Genomic DNA, 27,420 nt, shown 5'->3' with positions numbered 1-27,420 from the left:
AACTGAACACAATCATCCAATTAAAGCCAAACCAATATTTTATGAAGTTGTACTCTAGTTTCCTAAAAAGGTAAAACTGAGTACCCAGATGCCTTATTAGCCACTTTCCCGCTGGGGAAAGATAGGCTTCCTCCCAAAATGTTTCACTCCACACTTCTTCATGTTAAGTTTCATCTGTCGTGTTTCTGTCCATTCTGCCACCCTGTCCATATCCTCTTGAAATCTGTAACTGCCACCTCTCATAGCTTGCAGTGCTTCCAATTTCTTTGCCATTCACAGATGTTGAAATTATGCCTTGGATATCCAGTTCTAGGTTTTAATAATCAAGCTCATGAAAGGTAGTGGTCAGAATATCCATCCTTTTGAAATTTCACTATGTACCTTCATCATTTGGAAAAACAATACTTTATCACTACTCCTGATTACTGTCACTTGCAGCTTTGTATCCATGCTGTGACTGTCCCATTAACTCCATGGACTTTAACTTTACTAATAGCATATTATGTAGTATTTCAACAAACGCCCTTTTTAGTACAGATACACCACATTAACTGCCTTATCCACATTAACCCTCTCCACTATCACATGAAAAAGCTCAGTTATAACAAAACTGTGCTGTATCTCTTTAATTATTTGTTTAAGAGACTATTAATTTTGCCACAACCAAGATTAAAATAACTGGTATGTAGTTTCTGTGCTTATCCTTGCATCCTTTTTTAAACAATGTGTAACATTTGTAATTCTGCAGTCTTTGATGTCACACCAGAATCTGGGGATGATTAAAGGATTAATGACCAGTGTCTTCATAGCTTCCAACTTTAAATCCCTTGGCATTCTCACAACTGTTCATCTGGTCCTGCTGACTGAGCAAGTTTAAGTGTATTCAATCTTTCTAAGATTGAGGTTTGTTAAGATTTTTTTAGCCCATACAAGAAGCACCTTCTCCACTATAACTTTGATGAACGACACACTAACTAATTTATTAATCATGTCAGCCATGGCATCGACTTCCAAGTATAAAACTGTTGGCCTCATTCATCCATTTACCAACCTCTTATTTTTTATATTATTCTGGAAAGCTTTCAGATTCTCTTTTTCATTTGCTGACACTCTCATATTCACTTTTTGCTTCTCTCATTTTATTTTATCCTCTTAACTTTCTGTAATCAGGCTGGTTCTCCATTATTTTATCAACTGTCATATGCATGATTTTTCTGCTTCGGCTTTTTTCCAAGTCTTTTATCATTCATAAATGTGTTGGTCCTACCTTTCCCCCTTGTCGGAATGTATCTCAACTACACCCAATAAACTACTTCAAATACAAGCTATTCTCCCTTTGTAGTTCTGCCTGCCAATCTTTGATTCCATCTTACTTTGGCTAGAAGCATTATCTGCTCACTGACGTTAGTCTCTGTAATTAATTTTTACTTTTTAAATTTGGATTGTTCCTGTCCTTTTCCGTAGGTAATCTAAACCTTACTACCGTATGATCACTATCTCCTAATGTTACCTCATTGGCATTGGATCCACTTGACTTCACTTCCAGAGCCAGAGAATTTAAGGGTGGACAATAAATGCTGACCGAGCCAGTAACATCCACATCCATAAATGACTATTTAAAAAAAAGCAATGCCTCCTCAGTGCTTTAACTGGAATCAGACTGACGTAAAAAAAACACATGGTTTGCCTGTTCTGTCTTTTACACAGCTATTAATTTAAATTCTCTACAGTGTGGAAACAGGCCCTTCAGCCCAACAAGTCTCCACTAACCCTCCGAAGAGTAACCCACCCAGACCCATTTCACTCCAACTAATGCACCTAACACAATAGGCAATTTAGAATGGCCAGTTCACCTGGCCTGCACGTCTTTGGACTGTCGGAGGAAACCGGAGCACCTGGAGGAAACACACGCAGACACAGGGAGAATGTGCAAACTCCACACAGACAGTCCCCTGAGGCTGGAATCGAACCTGGGTCCCTGGCACTGTGAGGCAGCAGTGCTAACCACTGAGCCACCGTTTGTCCAGTCTACATCAGAACAAAAGATCTCCATCAGAACTACTCTATAGTTTTTCCACCTCTTGACATTTCCCAGAAGATTTGTTTCTCCATGTCTTTGCGACTTATCAGTGACTTCTAAAATACACCGAGGAATGCAAAGATACCTGTCAATTCTTAATTCATATCATAACTTCAAAATAGCAGGAGTAATTTATACAGATTACAGTGACCTGGGCAAAGCGGTCCAGAATTCCGTCAATTGAATCAACAGTTGAAAAATGGACCTTCTTGGGAATTACAAATTACACAAGATTTTATATAGCTACTACAAAACCTTTTTATTACATATTTTAATATAATTTTGTATTGAAATGGTCTTCAATACAATTAAAGAAGCGTGTTTCACAACTGTGGAGTGTCCCAAAGTACTTTACAGTCAGTCAATTACTTTTAACATATAATCCTGTAGTCATGTAGAATTAACCTCTCTTCTAAAGACAGAGAACTAGTTTAAATTGACCAAGGTGAATTTAAAATTGCAGAATTAGCTGTCACATTTTGCTGTAGCCTGCATTAATGTCAAGAGATCTGTTGCCTCCTATGACCACAGATGGAAAATCATGGCACTTTTTTGTACCACTTGCAACTAATAGGATCAATCTCGGGGTTAAAACTTGAGACCAAACTCAATCTTTAAGTGATTGGGATAGAGGGTCAGGGATAATTGAATCCAGGTACACAGGTGTAATTCAGTCTCTAACTGAACTCAAGAAAGGTTTTAATAATAAAAAGAAAAGGTTTTCTTAGAGCTAACAGTTATGGATTGCACACACCTTTTTATTTTTTTTTGCCAGAAAGATTTGCTGAAAGAAGCGGGCATTACTGATGTGGATAATGGAAGTCCGTTCCCTGCAAATGTTCAAAGTATGAATGCATATTTAGGGTGAGTACTTTTGCTATGATGCCCAGGATTAAATATGTATTTTATTGATTATTGCTTTTTTTAACAAGTTCAGTTTTACATTTGCTGTTTGGCAAGAGCTAACACATTTTCAACACAAGGTGAATCTCTGCCTGAGTTCTGAGAAGTCTGTGCGATATCATTTTAGAAATATATCTCATTGATGGACAGTATACTGACTGAAGTGAATTTGGATCTTGAGAGCGATATTCGTGGCAGATGTTTTTTAAAGTACAAAAGGCGTCAGTATTTATACTGTATGGATTGATGGTATGTGAGTAGCCCCGAGCTCTGGCAACTGTGCAGGAACTTGTGTAGTAGTAGACACTAGTCTAAGTGGATTGGTATTGATGTTTGCAATTATACCAGTTTTCAGTACATGCTAAGCAGAGCATGAGTCCATGATATTGAAGTAGGCCAGTGATTCTTGGAATGGACAGATATATGATGAATGTGGTTTAGTTGTGTATATGTTAAGTAGTGGGAATGATATTGAATTTGAAAACAAAAGAGAGCTGTGGCATTTATACATTGGCTACATGTATACAGAACAACCCCAAGTCTTTCACTGCTGATTATTTATATTTGAAGTGTACTTGTTGTGGTTATGTGGGCAGGCAGAGCATTCTGTTTGCAAACAGTGAACTCCAGAAACAGAAAATAAGATCATTAATCTATTAATGCATTTATTGTCATATTATTTAAAGAACATATATTACAGGACACAGAGTATTTCCAACTCTTTCTTGAATTGTTCTTGGAGTTTTTCACATGTGAAGCCCTGGATTACATTTCAAATGAACATTGGTTATGTTTTAGTTTTAAGTTCCATGTAAGGTGGAAAGCCTAAACTTAAGTGTCTGTTTACGTTCCGTACCAGCAAGCAGTTATCTCGTATGAAGGATAGCATCGCTGACAGTAATGTATTCCCTAAAGTGCTATTCTGAAGTATTAGCACAGATCATATATTCAGGTCCTGGAGTGGAATATGAACCCCTAACTTTCTTACTGAAGTCAAAAATGCTGCTGCTGACATTGTTTGGGACATAATATTATCGCCAGATCAGGATGAAGGAACTGAGGGTACTGTTGCTACGTTTGCACATCACACAAAATGGGTGGAGGAATAGGTAGTATTGGGGAGGCAGGGAGGTTGCAAATGGACCTTGATTGGTTAGGAGAGTGCGAAAAGGAGTGGCAGATGGAATACAATGTGGGAAAATGTGATAGCCTTTGATAGAGGTGAAGACTTTTTTTTAAATGAGGAAGGCATCACAAATCTGAAGCACAAACGAACTTGGGAGTCCTAGTTTAAGATTCTTTTAAAGTTAACATGCAGATTCAGTCGACAGTTAGGAAGGCAAATGTAATGTTAACATTCATTTCAAGAGTGCTTGAATACAAGAACAGATGTACTGCTCAGGCTGTATAAGGCTCTGGTCAGACTGCATTTGGTATATTGTATGCAGTTTTAAGTCCTATATCTAAGGAAGGATGTGATAGTGTTGAAGGGAGTCCAGAGGAGGTTTACAAGAATGAGCCCACGAATGAAGAGCTTGTTCAACGAGGAGCAGTTGAGGACTCTGGGTCTGAACTTGATGGATCTTAGAAGGATGGGGGGGGGGGGGTGTGGGTGGGGGGGGGGGTGGAGGGGGGGTGGGGGGGGGTGGGTTGGGGGGGGGGGTGGAGGGGGGGGGGGGTTGGGGGGGGGTGGGGGGGGGGGTTGGGGGGGGGGGGTGGGGGGGGTGGGGGGGGGGGGGGGGTGGAGGGGGGGTGGGGGGGGGGTGGAGGGGGGGGGGGTGGAGGGAGGGTGGGGGGATCTCATTGAAACTTGCAAAATACTGAAAGGCCTGGATAGAGTGAATGCGGAGAAGATGTTTCCAGTTTCCAGGAGAGACTAGGACTCGGAGTGAAGGGGAACCCTTTAGAACTGAGACAAAGAAGAATTTCTTCAGCCAGAGGGTGGTAAATCTGTCGAACTCATTGCTGCAGATGACTTTGGAGGCCAAGGCATTTGAGTATATTTATCACAGAAATGGATTATTGACTAGTAATAGGTTGGGGGAGAAGGCAGGAGAATGGGATTGAGAAACATATCAGCCATGATTGAATGGAGGAGCAGACCTGATGGGCTGAATGGTCTTTTTCTGCTCCTGCATCTTATTATGATCTTATAATAAAGTGAATAGAAATGCAGAAATGCTACGGCAAAGTTCTTGGGAATTATGTCAGGAATTGGACATTATACTTACCAGGTAAAGCTTGAACAATATAGAGCTTGTTTCGCTGAATCTTGGGAAGAATAAGGAGGATCCTGTGGAGAATCTTCAAAGTTTTCAGGATTTTGGCAGATTAAATTCTCATAGCTTGCCACAGAATGACAAATCAGAAAAAAACAAACAAAATGGAATGTTGTTAGCATCTTTTTCAGTGAGGAGCACTTGAAAATAATTTGCTTACTACAATCATGTAGGAAAGAATTTTCAAATTATAGCTCTTGAACAAGTGAGGGACAAGTGTAGTAGATTGCAAACACAATTGTTCAAGGAGTGGGCTTTGCTGTTAACCAGCCCTCATCTGGGTTCCCTCTCCAAGCACACATGAACTCTGTTATTGAGAAGACCAGTCAATCTTGAAACCGATGTAGCTAAATATGGGAGAGGCTATAAGCAGCAGGACTTTGATGCTGAAGATCTGGATAATTGCTGTCAGAAGTTTAATCACTTCATAAGGTGTGTAAAGGCAAGTGTCTTATCATTCGCAACTAATAATCACCACTGTCTCATCATCCTAGTCTTCTCTTGAATAGCACTTCTCTGACTGACACATCTTATAGGGAACACATTCCTTTTTCTCCAGCTGCCCCCTCCAGCCCTCATTTCAGCAGAAACTCCACATTGACCCTCATTCAATTGCCTGCACAGTTATCCTTCACAGAGACCTCCTCAAAATTGCTCATTCCAACCTCAACACACATTCTACTATTCACAGTTGTAACTCTCTGCTCCCTTTCATCATAGAAAAAGTGAGCACAGAAATCCAGAGATTGAGAATTAAACTGGATTCTCTCTCACATTTTTTTCTCTCTCTCCGTCTCTCCCCCTTTTTCCCTGTCTCTCTTCCTTGCCCCCCCCGACCCACCCCCACTGTCTTTCTGTCTCTCCCTCCTGTCCCCTGCACATTCCCCTGTCTCATTCTCTATGAGGAATTGCACACACTTTCATTCCCTCGCATATTCTCTGTTTCTCACATTCCCTCACCCATTCTCTCTCTTTCACATTCCCTTGTTAATTCTCGCTCTGTCACATTCACTCCCACATTCTCTTTTCATATTCACCCACACATTGTCTCTCTTGCTCCCTTTCCCTGACACATTCTCTCTCTCATTCCCTGACACATTCTCTCTCTCATTCCCATTCCCTTACATGACCTTTCTTCTCTCTCTCTCTCTCTCATAGTCATTGATTGTCTACAGCACTTAAGATCTTGGGGTGGTGGGGGCGTGAAATTTTGTTTGACTCGCAGGAACTTGCAAACTTCATAAGGACTTAAGAAATAAAAGCAGGAGTAGGCCATTCTGCCTGTCTCAAGCTTGTGTCATTATTTGCTTTGGGCTGGAGCGGCCCGGTGCTAGAAAGACTCTTTTCCAACCTAGTTTATTGCATCAGGTGCTCTTGATGTGGTCTTCTCTACATGGGCCGACCAGGCCCTCTAGTCGCTGCCCATTCCCCTAACCACTCCCTTTCTGACATGATCATTCTTGGCCCCCTCCCATTGCCAAAACAAATCACAGCTCCTATTGGAAGAACAACACCTTATCTTCTCCTTGGGAACCCTACAGCTTGGAGGACTCAACATTGAGTTCTCCAATGTCAAATAACCTCCCTTCCCAGCCCTCCCCTCCCTGCTACTGCTCCCAACCAGATTCATTCCTCCCATTGACCAACCAGGTTGCACCTTCTACCTATTTTCACATATCCCCACTTTACCACCCTCCCCCCGCCTACCCCACACCCATCCCCAGTCCTGAAGAAAGATTACACCCGAAACATTAACTTCTCTACCTCCTGAAGCTGCCTGGCTTGCTGTGTTCTTCCAGCTTCCTGTCTATCTCTCAAACTTGTTGTAAGGATCAAATCATTGATATTTCAGATATATCTACCATTTTATTAATTTTGGTTATTTTGGGTCTACAACTCTCTGGGATAGAGAATTCCTGATATCTAGATAGATAGAGAATAAATTCCCTCATGTCTCAGTTTTAAATTAATGTACTTTATTCTGTAACTACGTCCCCTCATTCAAGCTTTCCCCATCTACTCTGGCAAGAATCTTGTATATTTCAACAGATCACGCCTCATTCTTCTAAACTGTCACGAATAAAAGTTTAACTTATTTAACTATGCTCAAGTCAACCTCTTCATGTCGGGAATTAGATTATTGAGTCTCTTTCCAACTGCCTCTGATGCCAGTATGTCCAGTCTTTAAAAATAACAGGTCCAAAACTCCAGGTGCAACCTCACCAACATGCTGTACTGTTGGAACAAGACTTCTCTATTTTTAAACTCCTTAGTAGTAAAGCATTCCATGCACCTTCTTAATTACTTGCTGTAACTTCATCAATCCTTAATCCATCATTCTGTAAAATGTGTTCTCTGAGCTGAATCCATCTGTAATGATATTCCTCATTTTGGGATTACTTCACTACTGTTATTCAAGCAATATTTGTTCCTAAACACTCTTGTTAGAGATAGACTTCCTTTCTCCCAGTAAATTGGTCGATAATAACCAGACAATATAGAATCCCTACGGTGTGAGAACGGGCCCTTCGGCCCAACAAGTCCACACTGACCCTCTAGAGAGCAACCCACACAGACCCATTCCCCTTACCCTATGTTTACCCCTGAATAATGCACTTAACCTACGCCTCCCTGACACAGTGGGCAATTTAGCATGGCCAATTCACCTAACCTGCACATCTTTGGATTGTGGGAGGAAACCAGAGTACCCAGAGGAAACCCATGCAGACACGGGGAGAATGTGCAAACTCCACACATACAGTTACCTGAGGGTGGAATCAAACCTGGGTCCCTGGTGCCCTGAGGCAGCCGTGCTAACCATTGTGCTATTTGCTCCTGACTTGGTAGGAGAACCCCTTTGAAAACAATTTCTAACAGTCCCCATTGCCTGTTTGGATTGAGCTGATGTAACCTGCAAATATTGACTGGTCTTCCTGGGTTACGTTGGGCAGATTCCCAGGTATTGCTGAAAGTATTTTGTTGTGAGTCTGCCCAGCACCATCATCTGTCCACCCTCTCTGGGATGGCCCCCCTCCTCTGGTGTTCATTTCTATGGTATAGATTGTGAGATGATGCTGAGTACAATGTGGTGCTACCATCCTTTCCTCTCGTTCCCAGATGTCATCAGCACTCTTTACAAATCCTTGTTCTTCCCATCGCATTTCACATCCTCTTCCATACCCCTCTGTAAATGTACCATGTGTATTTCCTCCAGACCAATTGCTGCTGCTTCTACCTGACTCCTTTTTTCGTTATGTCATCTGCCCATCGATTACCTAATTGAATGGTGTCTGTTCCCTTCTGATGGGCTTTCACCTTTCTCACTGCTGTCTCTATTGGTAGTCTAACAGCTTGTCAACTTCCTGAATTATTCTCTCATTCTGTGTCTGCCCTCCTCCTCCGGTGATGTACCCCTCCAATTCTATGTTACTTTGTAATCATGTGAAATCCCAAAAGCTTACCTACTGTCTATATAAATGTTCATCTATTATCACATTATGTTCTAATCATGCATTTAACATTTCAATTTGTTTTCAGAGGTCCTTTTTCTTCTCTCCAACACACCTGAAGATATGAGATGATATTATCTACCTACAGATTGCCTCAGTAACATTGTCAAACAGAAATTCCTGTTAATTCTTATTTACTATGCTTTAAGCGCATGAATGCTTTAACTGTTAAGTGAAATAAACTTTAAAAAATCCTTTAGCTCACTTTTGCTTAAACTCACAACAAAGTGCATTAACAGTTTTTACCTTCTTTTGAGACTTTGAAACATCCTTGCAATATCTTCACCAACATGTGATCCCCAGCATTAACATCTTTGGACATGTTTCATCCTTTGCATTTAGGCCTTTGGACATTTCACAATTCCAGATTCCAGAATAAGAGATTTTCCTGTTCACAAAGAGCTGTCTATGGGTCGCAGTGCAATAATTTCCCATCTGTTAGACTCTACATGCAGTTTCCTGTGATGAGGAAGTGTCATCTGTGTCTCAACGACTGACAAATTCAGACTCATGCACACACACACACAAACCCACCTCCCAACTGCTCCCACACATATGCACACACACACATCTCCCCCAACTGCATACATATGCAAACCCCCCCATCCACACAAAAAAGCCTCCCAACTCTCTTCCCTCCCACCCCCACACAGATCTACACATGTACGCACATACAGGCAAAAGCCCGCACCCCCCGCAACCACATACACACGCACAAACAAACACCATGCCCAGACATACCACTTGAACACGATCACATCCAGCAGTGGAGCAACTGCTTATCCTAAGTTATTACAAAGAATATGAAACAAGCGCACCAAATTTTGATAAGTACGCTAATGGTGAAATCCAGTTTTCTAATTTGTGGCCTTCATACGGGTAGTGAGCTATCTGTATATACATCCTTAGTGCTGTTAAAGTGGGAGTTCCATGATTTTGAATCAACAACATTGAGAGAATGGTTACTATTTCCAAGTCAGGGTGGTGTGTGACTTGGAGGGGAGCTTGCAATATATGAACATCCCCTTTCTCTCTGCTAAGAACAGGGCCCTGTGTATTAATATGTGATAAGGCCAGCTTTCACTGAGAAGCACAAGATGGCCGACGGCTGCTGGTCACTGAGTCGTAAAAGACTATTGCTGACAACAACATTTTCGTAGTTCAACTAAAGCCATAAGTAATGAAACTAACAGTTGCAGATAACAACATTTGAACAATAGAACAGTTGTAGTTAGTGCATACATTTGAGAACATTCTGTAAGCCATAGATAAAACAATGGCAACGTTTGAGGTTGTAATTAACAATATTTAACATTTGATACTACTCTGTAAACCAAAGATAAAATAATTCTAGAGATCACATTATTAATTGTTTAATCAATAATTATAGAACCAAATAAGTTCATAAAAAGATTCAAATCAGATCACAAATGGTTAATGACAACCACAAATGTTTCTCTCTCTCTCCCTCGCTCGCTCGCTCGCTTTAGATATTGGAATTTTATTTGCAATGTGCTAAGCCACATTTGTGTGTAGAACTGATCAAAAGTCAATACTCTTGTTTTACCTGTAATGAGAAATTTCTAATTAACTATTAGTCCTGGCAAAATTATTCAGACAGAAAACATTCTGAAAAGTTTCAAAAACATAAACGTTTAACTGTGATTGAGCCACAAGCCTGTTCATCTATGAGAGTCATGGCGATGTAGTGCACAGAAACAGACTCTTCAGTACAACTCCTCCATGTAGATCAGATATCCTAATCTAATTTAATCCCATTTGCCAGCATTTGGCCCATATCCTCGGTGTAAAAAAGTTGCCCCTTAGGCCCCTTTTATATCTTTCCCCTCTCACCCTAAACCTATGCCCTCTAGTTCTGGACCCTTCAACCCCAGGGAAAAGACTTATCCATGCCCTTCATGATTTTATAAATCCCTAAGGTCACCCCTCAGCCTCTGACACTCCCGAGAAAACAAACCCAGCCTATTCAGCCTCTCCCTGTAGCATAAACCCTCAAACGCTGGTAACATCCTTGAAATCTTTTCTGAACCCTTTCACAACATCCTTCAGCCAATCACACAGTGACAGCTTGGCTTTGCTGACCAATAGTGAATGGGCGTTTGGGGGGGGGGGGGGGGGGGGCGGTTGCAGTACGTGGTGTATGGTTTACGTCTGCATTCTAACTTTAAAATATATACAGAGTCCTTTTCAAACCTGTGGATTATTATTACTACTCTATGTTTGATTTTCTATATTTGATTATTTGGTATTTGATTCTGTTCTGATTTTTTTTCAGTTCTTTGGTCTGATCTGGTTCTGTTCTGTTTCTTTTTGTGCCTTTATGATTTTTTTTGTTCTAAACTTACTATTGTAACTTGGACTCTTATTGAAAGGTATGAGATTTACCATAGTTCCTAGTACACAGTTGTGTACCACACCGCGAGCCTGACTTAGTTGTTAGTGTAATGCTAGGTATGTAGACCGGACATCACAAAGATCAGCAGATAGTATCAAATAGTATGTCTCCATGGCTATTCGCTGTAGGTGGGGTAATGATTCATTTCAAACAGCCTGTGTCCAACATTCAATGTGACTGATTGGACAACATTGCTAAATAAGCTTGAGTACGAAGAATTACATTATTGAATCTCAATGAATACAAGATAAAAAGCTTCAGTAAAATGTTAAAAATCACACAAGACCAGGTTATAGTCCAACAGGTTTAATTGGAAGCTAGTTTTGGAGTGCCTCTCCTTCATCAGGTGGAGCGGCACTCTGAAAGCTAGTGCTTCCAATTAAACCTGTTGGACTATAACCTGGTGTGATGTGATATTTAACTTTGTACACCCCAGTCCAAAACGGGCATCTCCAATCAATAAAATGCATTGTTTTCAGCTTTGAGTGAAGTTGGCTCTTCAGAGTAAATAATAAATGGGGGCGGCATGGTGGCTCAGCAATCAGCACTGCTGCCTCAGTGACAGGGACCCGGCTTCTATTCCTGCCTCAGGTGACTGTCTGTGTAGAGCTTGCACATTCTCCCTGTGTGCACGTGGATTTCCTCTGGGTGCTCTGGTTTCCTCCTACGGTTCAAACAGTTGGCCATGCTAAATTGTCCATAGTGTTAGGTATAATTAGTCAGGGGTAAATATAAGGTCGGGTAATGGGTGTGGATGGGTTACTCTTCGGAGGGTCTTGTTGGGCCGAACGCCCTGTTTCCATACTGTAGGGAATCTATTCTAGTCTAATATGCCATTGTAACTTTGTTGAATTTATATTTGCACAGTGCCAAACCAATCAGCAGAGCTCTGGACCTTGGAGCTGACATAGTCATAACTGGCAGATGCATCGACAGTGGCATTGCTCTGGGACCTCTTATTCATTCTGTAAGGCACTCTTTACATTATTATGGTTCCTAGCTTTTCACTGATCATGTATTGTCTTGTATTAACATGCGAGATCATGGATTTCTCAATTGTAATAGAGATGAATTGACAGGGCATTTTAAAAAATTGGGAAACATTTTGAGAGGGCATTTTGTACCATTTTAAAATTAACCATTAATTAATTAAACATTCAACCTTACTGATATAAAATTAAAACTAGTATATTGATAATTGAAGTGCTGCTAACCCAGCAGGTCAATAACCTGAATTGGGATGATATTTGCTACATTGTATTGTCTTTGAAATTGGTATTTCTGTTAAATGAGTGGTTGATATAATGAGAAGGGGGAGCATACTATGATATAAGAAAATCACACTAACATAGGAAAAGTAATGATATTTTAATTTTCTTATAGAGTCATACAATGCAGCAAAAAGACACTTTGGCTCATCAAGCCTGCTCATTCAAATAATTAATAACTAAATATTTAATCATTAACTGGTAAATTATTAATTTAACCAATAAATTTCCTACCTAAATAAACATCTAGCTTCAGCTATGCTTTCTGTCGAATGTTTTAGGTCAGTTTCATGGTGTACTTACATACCGCATCACCTCTGATTAAGAAAGATTCAAACCCCACAATAAAGACATAAGCACAAGATTCATGTTGTTGCTTCTGTGCAGTGTTGAGGAAGTGATAAGCTGTCTCAGGGTTGCTAACGTTTGAGCTAGACATTAAAGCAAAGCAGTTTCTCTCTCTAGGACATTTCATGACGTTGTTTGAAAACAGCGGAGGAGTTGTCCCCAGTATATTGGCAATTTCTTTAATCCATTAACTGACATCACAAACAAAATAGGATGTTTGGTCTTCACCTTGTTGTTTGTAGGACATTACTATATGCAAATTTACCTGCCAAGTTTTCTACATTCCAGCAGTTACTGCATTTTGATAAAGCTTTGACAAAGGGTCAGTTAGACTCGAAACGTCAGCTCTTTTCTCTCCTTATAGATGCTGCCAGACCTGCTGAGATTTTCCAGCATTTTCTCTTTTGGTTTCAGATTCCAGCATCCGCAGTAATTTGCTTTTACTATATTTTGATGATTCTGTATAAGCTATAAAATACTTCCAGAACATCCTCAGATTGAGAAAGATGATAGATATATACAATGTTTTTTCTTGTTTCATTCTTGCAATAATGCACACATTATTGGGTTTGCTACTTCAGGTTAGGTTATCACAGTTAAACTTAGTTTAACCCATCCTAGGAAAAAGACCCCTGCCGTTCATCTTCTCTACGTGTCATCTTCACAACTTACCTTCTACCTTCTTTGTGTCATCACTGAATTTAGTCACTGTACTTTATGTCATTTTGTCCAAGTCCTTGAGATAAATTATAAACAATTGCAGCCTCAGTTCCTTGTGGCACATTAAATAACAGATTAAATGTTGACTATACAGAGTACAGGCATATGCTTTTCGACCCAATTTATTCCAATTTAAACAACATAAATCTTCAACACTCTTAATTACTTGTTCCTCACATACATAACAACCAAATTCTTATCCAATTATACTGTAATTAGCATACAACCATCTCTTACTCTCGAGTTGCATTTGGTTTCAGGCATCCTTGTCAGACCCGACAAATAACCTGGCTGTGTGCTTGGCGCATCTTGCCAATCAAAAAATGGCCCATCTGTCACCAACTCTCATTTTCTGTGAGCTAACCGATCCTCTATTCAGCCCAATATGTTATCCCCTACACAACGATCTGTTATTTTGGATAGTAACTATTGATGTGGTATCAAATGCTGTATGATGTTAGTGAACAGTACTACCGGACAAGTTAAATCCCACTGTTCTGCTTTAATTTTCTTCCCTTTTTATTTTCAGTTGTTTTCCTTTCTCTTTTTTTCATTGCTGTTTCTTTTCCGTACTTTTCCAATTTTTTTTCTTATTTTTCTTCAATTCAAATCTTTACATTTCTCTTCTTCATTTTTTTCTTGTAGCCAAAGTATTTTCATTTTTCTTTCTAAGTAATTTTCTTTTTAATTTCTAATTGTATCTTAGTATATTCTAGCTATGACATCTCAATTTCCATTTTCTCTTCAAATTCAAAATTGTTTTCAGTATTTCTTCCTTACAACATTGTGCTTTTATTTCTATCTTCAGTTTATCTGCTAACTTTCTCAGCTTAGCCTAATTCAAAGATTTCAAATAATCTACTGCTACGTCATCTACCTCCAGAGCTCTTAGCAACATTCAAAACTGTCTTGAGAATCAAATCCTGCATTTTACCACAATGTTTAACACCTTCATGTTTAAAAGAGGCACAGATGATCTTTATTCAATACCTTCAGCAGCCTCCATTTGTTATGAGATGAAGAGCTTATGCCCGAAACGTCGATTCTCCTGCTCCTCGGATGCTTTCTGGCCTGCTGTGTTTTTCCAGCACCACATTTTTCAACTCTGGTCTCCAACGTCTGCAGTCCTCACTTTCTCCATTTGTTATAATCCCAGCTGTGATGGTACTACTGGACAAGTAGAATCATAGCATACCTAAAGTGTGGAAGCAGGCCATTCAGTCCATTGAGTCCACACCAACCTTCTGAAGAGCATCCCACCTAGACCCACCTCCTACCCTGTCCCTGTAACCCTGCATTCCCTGTGGCTAATTCACTTAGCTTGCAGATCTCTGGATTCTATGGGGAATTTAGCATGGCCAATCCACCTAACCTGCACATCTTTGGACTGTGGGAGGAAACGGGATCACCCAGAGGAAAGCAACACAGACACATTGTGCGACTATGCAAATTCCAAATAGGCAGTCAACCAGGTTGGAATTAAACCCGGGTTCCTGGTGCAGTAAGGCTGCGGTACTGACCACCAAGCCAGATCCCAAATGACTTCTGGTCTGATAGTTAATTTTATTCAACAAACATCGTAGTCATTCACTGAAACATTGCCACATGAAATTGCAGAATCTCTTTAAGTGCAAAACTAGCATGGTTGAGAAGGGGTGTGGCTGTAGTTCACTTGGACTTTCAGAAAGCTTTCAATAATGTCCGAAATAAGGGATTAACATGTAAAATTAAAGTGCATAGGATTGGGGTAATATACGGGCATGGATTGAGAACTGGTTGACAAACAGGAAGTGAAGAATAGGAATTCATGATTACTTTGCTGAATGGAACAGTGACTAGTGGGGTACCTCAGAGATCAGTCCTTGGACCACAGCTGCTACAGTATATATTGATTTGAATGAGGGAACTAAATATCTCCAATTTTGCAAATGACACAAAGGTGGGTGTAAGAGTGAACTGTGAGGAGGAAATGGAGATGTTGCTATTTGGAGAGGCTGAGTGAGTGGGTAAATGGATGGCAGATGAAGTATAACATGGATAACTATGAAGTTATCCACTTTGGTAGCAAAAACGGGAAAGCAAATTATTATCAGAATGATGATGGATTGGATAAAGGGGAGTTACATCGTGACCTGAGTGTCCTTGTGCACTAGTCACTGAAAGTAAACATGCAGGTACAGTTGGCAGCGAAGAAGGTAAATGATATGTTGGGTTTCATAGTAAAGGAATTCAAGTGCAGGAGCTGTGGTGTCTCGTTGCAGTTATATAGGGCTTTGGTGATCCCACACCTGGAGTAGTGTGTGCAGTTTTGGTCTCCCTATTTAAAGAAGGATGATCTGGTTATGGAGGGAGTTTAACAAAGGTTTATCAAGCTAATTTCTGGGATGGCGTGACAACATATGGGGAGAGACTGGATCAGTTAGGAATATATTGACTGGAGTTTAAAAGAATGGGGTGGGGTCACATAGAAACTTATAAAATTCAATACAGATTAGGCAGGGTAAATGCAGAAAGGATGTTCTTGTTGATCAGGGAGTCCAGACTAGGATTTATAGTCTAAGCATACAAGAGAGGCCATACGTTGAGTTATAGAGATCTACACCATAAGTTGAAGTCCTTTGGCCCATTGCATCCATGCTGGTGAAAAACAATCATCGAACTATTCTAAGCCCATTTTCCAGCATATGGTTCATTGCTTTGCATGCCTTGGCATTGCGAATGCATATTGAAATGCTTTTTAAATGTTATAAGGATTTTTACCTCTACCTCCCTTACAGGCAGTCCGTATTTCAGATTCCCACGACTCTTTGGGTGAAAATAGGATTTCCTCATATATTCCCTAAAACTCCAGCCCCTTACCTTAAATCTATGCCCCCCACCCCAGTCATTGATCCCTCCATCAAGAAGAAACGTTTCTTACCCTCTGCCCTGTCTTTGCCCTCATAATTTTGTATATCTCAATCATGTCCTCTCTCGATTACTTACTCAAAGTAAAACAACCCCAAGATTGTTAATTTCTCTTCATAACTGAAACTGTCCAGCCCAGAAGACAACCTGGTAAATTTCCTCAGCATCCTCTCCTGTGCATTCCGCCTTTAATCGGGATTCCAGAACTGCAATTCCAATGCTCTCGTTGTGGCTTAAACAGCAACAGTTCCAGCATAACATCACTGCTGTTAAACTCAATGCCTATAATTACAAATGTGGGACAATACAACGATCATTGGACAAACTAAACAGAGAACAGCCAGAGAATTTCTACAGGCGTGGCACTTAGCCACGGACTCCATCAACAAGCACTTTGACCTAGACCCAATTTACCGGCCACTACAATGAACAATCAGAACCAGCAACTGGAAGCAGCAGAAATGGAACCAAATAAATTCCCAAAGACACAGTATTGCAGCGCTTCACAGGAGGCTCCAAAGCACCAGATGTCTCCCAGACAGGGGACAAAACGTCTGTAAATCAACTTCCCACTTTAGCAAATATACTCTCAACCACGGCAACCAGCCTCGAGCTACAAATCTTTATGCAAATGCAAGTGTGTAACATATGCCGCCTTAACCACTTTATCCACCTCTTTGTCCTGATTTCTCAAGGATTGAGATGAGGAGATATTTCTTTACCCAGAAACTGGTAAGCCTACGGAATTCTCTGCAACAGGAAGCAGTTGCGGTCAAAATACTAAATGTTTCCAAGAAGGTGTTGGATATTGTACTTATTGCTAAAGAGATCAAAGGGCGTGAGGATAAAGCTGGAACTGGGTATTGAGTTGAATGATCAGACATGGTGATATTGAAAGATAGAGCAGGCTCACACAGCTGAGTGGCCTATTGCTACTATTTTTCTGTGTTTCTACAAAATAAGGTTTCAATCTATTGCCTAACACCATCACTTTACAGTAATCCAAATACAGATAAATTACCCATTATTATTAAATCTTTAAGTTTGACATAATACAAAAATTGCAGAGAATCAGTTATGTGTAGCCATCTTACATGACCACTCGTACAAAAATCAGAGCTTAGACTTTCTTAGCTATGAATTATCTGCAGAATTCTCACCAAAGGCTGCTACCCGGATTTTGCCTAAACTAAACTTTTCTCTTGAAGTACCTTATTCCCTCATCTGCTTTGAAAAAATAACCTCCTGTCTAGAAGACAGAATATAGATGTTTCTAACTCCAGTCAATTCTCTTTCAAACTACTTGAAAAATTGTCAGTCTCTAGTTTACAAATGCAAGTCAATTCTTGATATTTAAACTGAAAACAAATTAATGGCTTACAATGTTTATTCTACCTGTTGTAAGCCCGCAAGTATAAATAATTATCCACTAACATTCAAGGGTTTCTGATCATAGTGAATAGCAGAACAGGCTTGAAGGACTGAATGACCTCCTCCTGCTCCTATTTCTGCGTGTCTATGTAGGCCCGATCTTCAATAAGATTGTAGCTGATCTACCCCTGGCCTCAATTCCTGTTCTGTGCCAACTCCTCAGCCCTCAACTCCCTGTTATTTCAAAAATCTATCTACCTTCTCTAAATATTTCCAGCAATTCTGCAGGCTGGGGAATTCCAGCCATTCACTAGCCTCTGGAAAAAGAAATTTCTTTGCATCTCAGTTTTAAATAATCTTCTCAACATCTATCCTTCTAAGCCCACTTAGAATCTTGGGTGTTTCATTCCTCTAAACTTTGACAAATAGGCCCTAACCTGTTTAGCTGTTCTTGATAAGTCAATTCCTTCATCCTAGGAATCAGCATAGTGAGTCTTTTTGAACTGCTTATAATGCCAGTTTATCTTTCTTTAAAGAGGCTGAAAATGTGGTGCTGGAAAAGCGCAGCAGGTCAGGCAGCAGGAAAATCGACGTTTTGGGTATGAGCCCTCCTTCAGGAATCTTTCTTTAAATACAGGGAGCAAGACTGTGTACAGTACTCCAAACACCCTGTGCCCAGACTTCCCTAATTTTTAACTCCAACCTTCTTGCAATAAAGGCAAAAGTTGCATTTCCCTTTGCAATTGCTTGCTCCACTTTCATGCTACGATGTTGTGTTTCAAGCACATGAACACCAAGATCCCTCTGTACTGCACTCATTTTAGTCTCTTTTCACTTAAATAATAGGCTGCCTTTGGTTCTCCCCACGAAAGTGCATGCCCTCTCACTTTCCGACATTAAACTCCATCTGCCAAGATTTTGCCCACTCACTCAACCTGTCCATATCCCCTTGATGAATCCTTATGCCTCTTCACATGTTCTCCAACCTATTTTTGTATCATCAATAAATTTAGATACATTTTGCCCCTTCCTCCATTCATTAATAGAACTTGTTGTATTTGTTGCTGAAGAATTATTTCTTCTGACTCTCCACTTATATCTTTCTAACCTGAGAAGTACTAATTAATTTCTTTGTGTTAACCAATCTAAATCTGTGCTCTTACATTACCCTAATTCTATGAGCTTTCATCTTGTTTGATAATCTTTTATGTGATTCCTTATTGGAAATAGTTTCCCACATTCTGTTGCCCTCCCTTCTTGAATAGGGTTATCATATTAGCAATATCCCAATCCTCCCAATCCAAACACTCCTAGAATCCTGCAACTTTTAAAAATATTTTGACCCATTCCTTCACTGACTCTGTGGTTATATTCTTTAAAACTCTTGGATGCGGGCCATTGGGCCTTCATGACTTGTCAGCTTTTCATACCATTAATTTGTCAAATACTTTGACCCCTCTCAGCTGCATCCTCCAAGATTCCCATAATTCTTTAGCTGCTTTCTTTTTATGTACCCATCGAAGCTTTTGCTGCTTTATTTTATATTTCTTGCCAAATTACTTTCATTATCAATTTTCTCTATTTTTTTCTTAGTTTTTTAGTCATCTGCTGCTTCCTAAAATAAATTCCAATCCTTTGGCCTACCAATAGTTTTCATTGCTTTGAATGCTTTTAATCAATGCACTCGTTGATTGCCTCTGTTAACCATTAGGATGCCAGACTTGTAGTTTCCTTTTTTTCTTGCTCTTTCCTTTCATGAATAGAGGAATCACATTTGCTATTTCCCAGTTGGATGGAAACTTCCCAGGGAATTTTACAAAATTAAACCAATGCATCTACTATCTTAGCAGCAGTTCTTTTAAGAACTTAAGTTGAAATCTACCTGCGCCTGGGACTTGTTCGTTTTTGAGTATAATAATTTTCTCAATTACCTTTTCCTGGGATTATATTTGTTTAAAGTTTCTCCCTCCCTTTCACCTCCTGATTTGGAATTAGTCATTTCTGGGATGCTATCTGTATCCTCTACATCAATGACACAAAATATTTGTTTAAATCATCTGCCCTTTTCTTATTTGCTATGATTAGTTCCATATTCTTAGTCTCTAGAGGACCAAAGCTTATTTTTTTTTTCCTCTTTAAATGCCAGCAGAAGCTCATTCTGTCTGTTTTTATAGTTTCAGCTAGCTTTCTCTCATACTCCCTTTCGTTTAGGCATTTTTTTGTTGCTGCCTAATCATCTGACCTAGTACTTTGCAAAAATATATGCTTATTATTTCAATTTGATGCTGTTACTACAAAATGCAATGGACAGTTCTGCCTCTACTTCCCTCTCAAATAGTGATTTCCAGGCCTGCACCAACCTGATAAAAAAAACTCCTCAAAATGATTACATTAAAATGTTTGTACCCTAGTTATTAACTTTTTTGCTGAGAGAAGTAGGTCCTTACTATCCTGTCTGCTCAGGCTTCTCATACTTTTCTACAGCTCAATTAAATCTGCTTCCTCTATTCCACGGTAAACAACAAAGTGTCCAATCTTATTTCATGGCTTAAAATTTTCCAATCTTTACATTATTCTTAGAAATATCTTCTGTATTCTTGCCAGTGTCATTACATTCTTTCTACAAATAATGTGGTAAACAGAACTTCACACAATTCTGTAGCTGAGAATAACTAGTGTTTTGTTGAGTTCCAGCATAACCTCCCTGCCGTTACTTGGCAGGTTGGTCTTGGCCAATATTTATCCCCTAACCTTAGGTAAAAGTGTATTAAAAAGGATATCTGGTCATTATCAAATTGGTGTTCTAGGACCTTGCTGTGCAAAATTGACTGCTGCGTTTCCAACATTACAACAGTGATTGCAGTTCAAAACATATTTATTTGGTTATAAAGTGCTTTGAGACATCTTGAACTGTGAAATGCATGATATAAATGTAAGTTTTTTCTTTGAGTGTTGGTTTTGGTTAGTGAGCTGACGTTTACTTGCACAAAGATCAATATGGTTCTATGTTCATCATGTTCTGGATTTGCTCTTTTCCTCCACAAACTTTCCTTTTTAACCTTTTATAACAACTTCCAGTCTGAAGCAGTCTCAATTCCTAGTCTGGCTCTCGTTCTATCGGTTAGTGTAACCTGCATAAATCCAGGGAACATTTCCCTTAATTTATAGGCAGCTCAAGCTTCCCACGTGTGTTTTGGACCAGTAGAGATTGTTGACAGCATACAAATCTTTCCAGTGAAATGCAATCACAAACAGAGATTTTAGGAAGGAAAGAAGTTGAATCTATGCTTCACTCAGGCTATACAGGAAGCTTTGGTATTTGGGATAGAGCAACAGATCAAAGGAATAGGAGACTTCAAGGAAGTTGGAGCTTGGGGGCATCAGCTATAAACATCAGTATTGCTTCCTGCTGACAATCTATTTGACTTGTGCCAAGAAATGAACAGAAGCTGTGACTTTCCTAATTGTATACTTAATTACTGTTCTGTCCTTTTTCTAATCAATGGTTACTAATTGCCATCTACTGTAACTGAGATTTCTGGAAATAAATTATGCCAGCACTTGTTTAGATTTACTGTCTGAAGCATTTTTCATATTCTAATTCTAAGAGCCATCAAACACGTGAGAATTTTAATGAAGGACCAGTTTTCTGTGGTGTGCTTTAACTTTGTGCTTCAGCATTCACAAGACATGGGGAAACTTTCCAGAAAGTTGTAAACATAATACTAAGAAGTCTCAACTAATGTTCTTCATTGATTGTCTATTTGCATCAAATCTGTAATACCAGCTTCCTGGTATTTTTCACATTTCTGGACAACCTACTGAGAGGAATATTCTGCAGAATCTCACTTTGACATGCTCTGATTCTTTAGGGCGGTTGAGAACGCAAGACTTCTCGGGCGTAACCTGATGCCTTTAATCTTTTAGAACCCTAGTACTGGTTTCTTTCAATATTTTGTGTTTAATTTAATAGTAAAGAAGAGACAATGAAATTTAAACATTGCTCTGATTTTTGAAGGTTGAGCTTCTGAAGTGAAGAAACCTATTTTGAATCTTTTGTGGAGGAAATTTGAAGATCTTCCCAATAGAGAACCAAAAGAGTGATTTCATTGTTGTTTAGCCTGTTTGCTAAAACACTTATAGAATCGGAGGCCTAAATGTAGAAATCCCCTGCATACAATTCTGTACCTGCTGCTGGAACGCCATAGTTTCATGTTACAGAAAAAGTTTTTTTTAACATTAAGTTGCAGTTTACAAAAACAGACACATCTTGTTTGCTTTTAGTTCCTACCTTTGACCATTTGAGTTTGAAATGTAAGCTCTACATCTTTATGTTATGGTTTGCTGTAAGATTGTTCTACACACACGTTGACCAGATATCTTTCCATCAATTGCCTCTGTTTTAAAAGCTTTGTAGATGGCAATGTCCCTACATTTTTCCACATATTTGGGTTCATTGATCTTGTCTTTATATATATATAGGGCAGGGTTTTCCTCTGCTTGGTGTGCTGGAGCACAGAGAATCATTTAAGTGCAGGAAAAAATTAGAATGTCGCAGCAGTGGTAGTAAGGGAAACGTATAAAGTGGGAGTAGGTACAGCTCTGGGCAGACAGGAAGTTGTGTTCTAAAGGTTGTGTTGCCTTCCTTGTGTCAGGGTTAAGGACATTTTCTCAGGGAAACTTGGAATGGGAGAGAAGGGATCCAGTTGTTGTCATTCTTATTGGTAGTAACAACTTTGATAAGACTGAAAAGAAGATCCTACTGAAAGATTTTGAACAGTTAGGAGCTAAACACAAAGGACAACCTCCAACATAATGATCTCAGGATTTTGATCTAATCCACAAACATACTGGTACAGAGTAAATGAAGTCTAGGAGTTAAATGTGTTGCTTAAAGTTTGGTGTAGTAGGAATGAGTTTCAGTTCATGCAGCACTAACACTAGTACTAGGATCGAAGGGAACAGTTCCAAATGGATGAGCTTCACTTGAACTATGCTGGGACCAGTGCCCTGGCGAATCCAATAACTAGGCTGTAGAGAACCTTTAAGCTAATTAAAATGGGGGACAGGCCAGGAGGGGGGAACCCAGTGGCTTACAAAGCAAAAGGATATGGCAGCATTACAGGGCAACTGTTCTGATGATACCCAGAGTGAGACAGGAAGGCACTGAGCGCACAAAAAACACAGCAAGTAGGGTCAAAGAGGTGAAAATAATAAAAGACAAAATTAATGACTTTTCGCTTAAAAGTCCACAGTATTCTAAACAAAATAAATGAATTAATGGCACAAATGAGGTTCGTAGATATGCTGTTAGTGCCATTGTGGAGATATGATTCCAAGGAAGTCAAAGCTGGAAACTAAATAGAGCTAATATATTAAAGCTGGGACAGCATGGTGGTTCAGTGGTTAGCACAGCTGCCTCACAGTGCCAGGGACCAGCCTTAGTCAGTCAGCCAAGTTGGAGTTTTCATATTCTCCCTGTTCTGTGTCGGTTTCCTCTGGATGCTCTGGTTTCTGCTCACAGCCCAAAGATGTGCTGGTTACGTGGATTAGCCATAGTCCCAATTTCACCAATTGTCCCTCATAAGTGAAATGTCTCATCGCTAGAACCATTCTTGTATACCTCCTGCACATTCTCCAATGCATTCACATCCATTCTGTAGTGTGGCTCCCAGAACTGTGCACAATGCCCCAGGTAACCAATGTCTTAATGTTCACCATTAACTCCCTGCTTTTGTACTTTATGACCATATTAATTAGCCTGGAATCCCCTATGCTTTACTCACAGCTGAACCTGATGTTTCTCTGCTCCTGCACACCCTTTGGAATATGTTTTTTATTTTAAATCGTCTCTCCATGTTCTTTATACAGAAGTGCATCATCTCACTTTTTTCTGCTGATCTTCAACTACCACCTCTCTGCCACGAATACCACAAATGTGTCAATAAACTTCTGAAATTCTACATTGTCTTCCTCCAGTTTACAATTCTCCCGAGTTTTGAAGTTGTTCCCTGCACACTAAGATCTCAATCATATGTACATTATCAACCAGGAGGAGCAAGAGTTCCAATACTATCCCCTTGGGGACGACTACTACAAAACTTCTTTGGCCCAAACACCCAATAGCCATTACTCTGTTTCCTATGCCTTAGCAAATTTAAGTACACTTTGCTACTATTCCATTTATCCCATGATGTATAACTTTCCTCACAAGTTTGTTATGTGACACGGTGTGGATGATAGAAAGCATTTGTTGGGACAATAAAGATGATGCAGAATCAAAATTGTTCTGACATTCAGCTATAAACAACTTCTGTTCAATATAACCAACTAGATCGCGTTGATCACAATACACATCAGATTTTATTGTGTTCTTAAGCATTGAAATTATGAGTTCGACAGATTGGTTTTATTGCTGTAGTCCTGAACTGAATTTGATCCCTTGGTCCTTCCTTGCATATTGGATGATTTTTTTTTTGCCAAATGCATTGAATTCTAAATATGAGCAGAAATTCAAATTGCATTCTTGAGATCTGTTGGGTTTAAATTTTCTCAGCTGTAGTTCTAGGATGGAAATTTTTACTCAGGAGACTTAAGTGCCCTGTCTTTTGCCTTCCACGTTTCTTGGAGAAACTATACATCCATTTAAGTTAATTGTTTTAATTTACACTTCGTTTCTGAGACATAATGTACTTTATTGAGACATTTCCAAATGAAGTCCTATTACATTTTTGTATAATTAATATTAGACTCAGTGGTAAAAGCATCACTTGGTGCGTTTCTGCCTAATATAGAAAGGGTGCCAACTTCAGTTCAAGTCAAAACACAAAGCTTCCCATGGAGACAATGACAAATCAGTCCTTTATCTTCATGTTTTTAAATTTCAGATTTTATGTACTTAAGTTTTGTGTCAAATAAATTAAAATAAATTTCGACAGTTTTTTTAAAGCTATTTGTTACCTGATACCAGGTTATAGTCCAACAGGCTGATTTGAAATCACAAGCTTTCAGAGTGCTGCCCCTTTGTCTAGTGAAGTTCACCTGGCCCCTTCACCTGATGAAGGAGCAGCTGTCCGAAAACTTGTGATTTCAAATAAACCCATTGGACCATAGCCTGATGTTGTGTGACTTCTGACTTTGTCCACCCCAGTCCAATACCAGTACCTTCACATCATATACACATTACTCATCTCGTTTGGTTGCTCAGAAGTGGAATACATGATTACAGTTACAGAAGTTTTGTTATCTTATCAAGAGTTGGAGCCAATTGCTGATCAGAGCATGTTTAGCTGTAGATTTACATGTTTGTACCCATCCATTATCCATTCTCAAAACAGTTGTAAGTTGTTACCTTGAGACAATGTATCACTAATTGTGCAGTATTTTGTTTTTGCAACATGTTTGTATTACTGGATCAACAAGTTTTCCTTCATTCTTGTGCATTGTATTTTCACTTTTAATTTTGTTTCTGGAATTTTGGTAATATCCTGAGTTTATGTTTTATTGCAGTTTGGCTGGAAGCAAGATGAGTTTGATCTGTTGGCTGCTGGAAGGTAACGCCTTTTCTGTGTTTTGTCTTTCTGTTTTGGGATTACATGTTTTCATTTTAAAAATTATCTTTTCTTAGAGACATTATTACCGCCATCATGTTGTTTGAAAGGTGCTCGCTTGGGAAATTATTCCTGTTAAAAATGTTTTCATTTTGTTCATTTTACTTGAAAATAATTTGCATGTTAAAATATTTGAAACTGATCACATGATATGGTAAGAACACTATTGATCTCTTTCAGATGCAGTTTAAAATATTTTGCATATTTGAAGAGAACAACTGATTTATCACTAGTCTTTTATTCTGTAATTACTGTTTAATCAGCCTGCACATACCCCAGCAGTATTGTCATGGTACTGTGCATCTCCAAACTTCAGTGGTATTGTCATTGATATACAGATGCCATAAAGCCTGTATAAAACACACATTGATACAACAAGGAGGAATCTTCTTTGAATAATATACTGCCTCGTTTCATGAAAGAGCTTACCTTGATACTAATCTGGTGTCACTTAGTTATATCACTTAATGTCTAATCTCTGTAGTTCCATACAATTGGATAATAGATCATTATACTTCTAAAATCTTTTAACTTAATGTATTTTTTGAATCACCTTGTTCAGAGATCTTATTATACACCTCTGGAGCAGGTGGGAATTGAACATAATTATATTTATAACTTTAAATTGTCTAGCTAGGTCGGATAATGGCATTAAAATTGGTCATTAAAACTTACACACTTGATTTGTAGCTTAGTATTGATGGAAGTAGCAATAGGTATATTTTGATCCTGTAGCTAGTGCTCATGTTCCATTATTTTTCATGGACTAAAATTATTGCAGCTAACAACCAGGACATGAACAATTTTAATATATAATTTTATGGAGCTAATAATATAATGAAGTTTGCCAAGGTACTTCACAGAAACATTATAGAACAAAATATGACACTGAGCTGCTTAAGGAAATATTGCAGCAGTTGATTGGTCAAAACGAGAATTTGTAAAGGAGCTAAGTAAGGTAAAGAGACAGAAAGTCATAAGGAGAGAAATCCGGAATTTAGAGCCTAGACAACTGAAAGCATAACTGCCAATGGTGGAGCCAATGGATAAAATTGAGGATGCACAAGAATTAGAGGCATGCAGATATCTCTAAAAATTGCAGAGTTGTAGAGGATTACAGAAATAAGTGAGGGGGTAGGTGTGGTGAGGTCCAGCCTTGGAAAGATTTTAAGCATAACTATAAAATTAATCTGTTAAGCTTTGCTGAGAGCCATTGCAAGTCTGCAAGTAATGAAATGATAGGGAAATAGCACTTGCTATAAATTAAATCATGGGCATCAGAGTTTTGGATGACTTCAAGTTTATGGAGGGTAGAATGTAAGGGGTCAGCCAGAAATGTGTTGGGATAGTCCGAGTTTAGAGGTGACATAATAAACAATGAGGTTTCACCAGTTGATGAGCTGAGACAGGCAATGCTGGGCAGTGTTGAAATAGGTAGTCTGAGTGGTGGTGCAACATGATCAAAGTCTGCAATGCTGAATGAATTTGGTGCTGAAAGTATATTACACTTCCTATTTTGAGATTAATCCATTCTATAGTATTGTCATCAGAAACCTGAATGAATTACACTTGGTTAAAGGTTTTCTCCCTTAGTACCTTTTCAAGAAAGGATACTGTTAAATATGCTTTGCAGGTTTTTTAAAAAATGAAACAGAACATTTATCAAGAATTAAATTATCGTAGTCACCTGTCTTTCTGAGTGTGATTTGCTCATTTTTCCACCGCATACCTTGGTTTTTCCCTCCCATTATTACTCTAATTTAGGGTGAGATTTCTTATTCTGAATGCGCATATTTCCTTGCCAGTAATGTAGATGAATGTCTCTGTTGAATGTTCCTTATAACTAGTCGAAAATAGCCATTAAACTGCAAATGGGAACAACCCAACAAAAGGTTTCCTGTGTTCCTTGTGTGGTACTGCCTGCCCTTTGATCAGAATTTTGATGACCTGGTGGAGATTGACCATAAGACCATAAGACCATAAGACATAGGAGTGGAAGTAAGGCCAAT

At 39.2% G+C, this 27,420-nt stretch overlaps 1 protein-coding gene across 3 annotated transcripts in view; it reads left to right on the top strand.

Moving 5' to 3' along the window:
- The window catches only part of lratb.1 (lecithin retinol acyltransferase b, tandem duplicate 1), a 164,642-nt gene that overhangs the window by 16,612 nt on the left and 120,610 nt on the right, over positions 1-27,420 (top strand). For all 3 annotated transcript variants that reach the window (XM_072580874.1, XM_072580952.1, XM_072581028.1), the window contains exons 5-7: positions 2,856-2,944; positions 12,055-12,154; positions 25,311-25,354. In XM_072580874.1, the coding sequence (XP_072436975.1) occupies positions 2,856-2,944; positions 12,055-12,154; positions 25,311-25,354 (233 nt within the window). The remainder of the gene's footprint in view (positions 1-2,855; positions 2,945-12,054; positions 12,155-25,310; positions 25,355-27,420) is intronic.

Source organism: Chiloscyllium punctatum, chromosome 1 (assembly GCF_047496795.1).
Source record: "Chiloscyllium punctatum isolate Juve2018m chromosome 1, sChiPun1.3, whole genome shotgun sequence".
In the NCBI taxonomy this organism is placed as follows: Eukaryota; Metazoa; Chordata; class Chondrichthyes; order Orectolobiformes; family Hemiscylliidae; genus Chiloscyllium; species Chiloscyllium punctatum.
The sequence above is the reverse complement of the archived record's forward strand: the minus strand, read 5'-3'. Positions and strand labels throughout refer to the sequence as shown.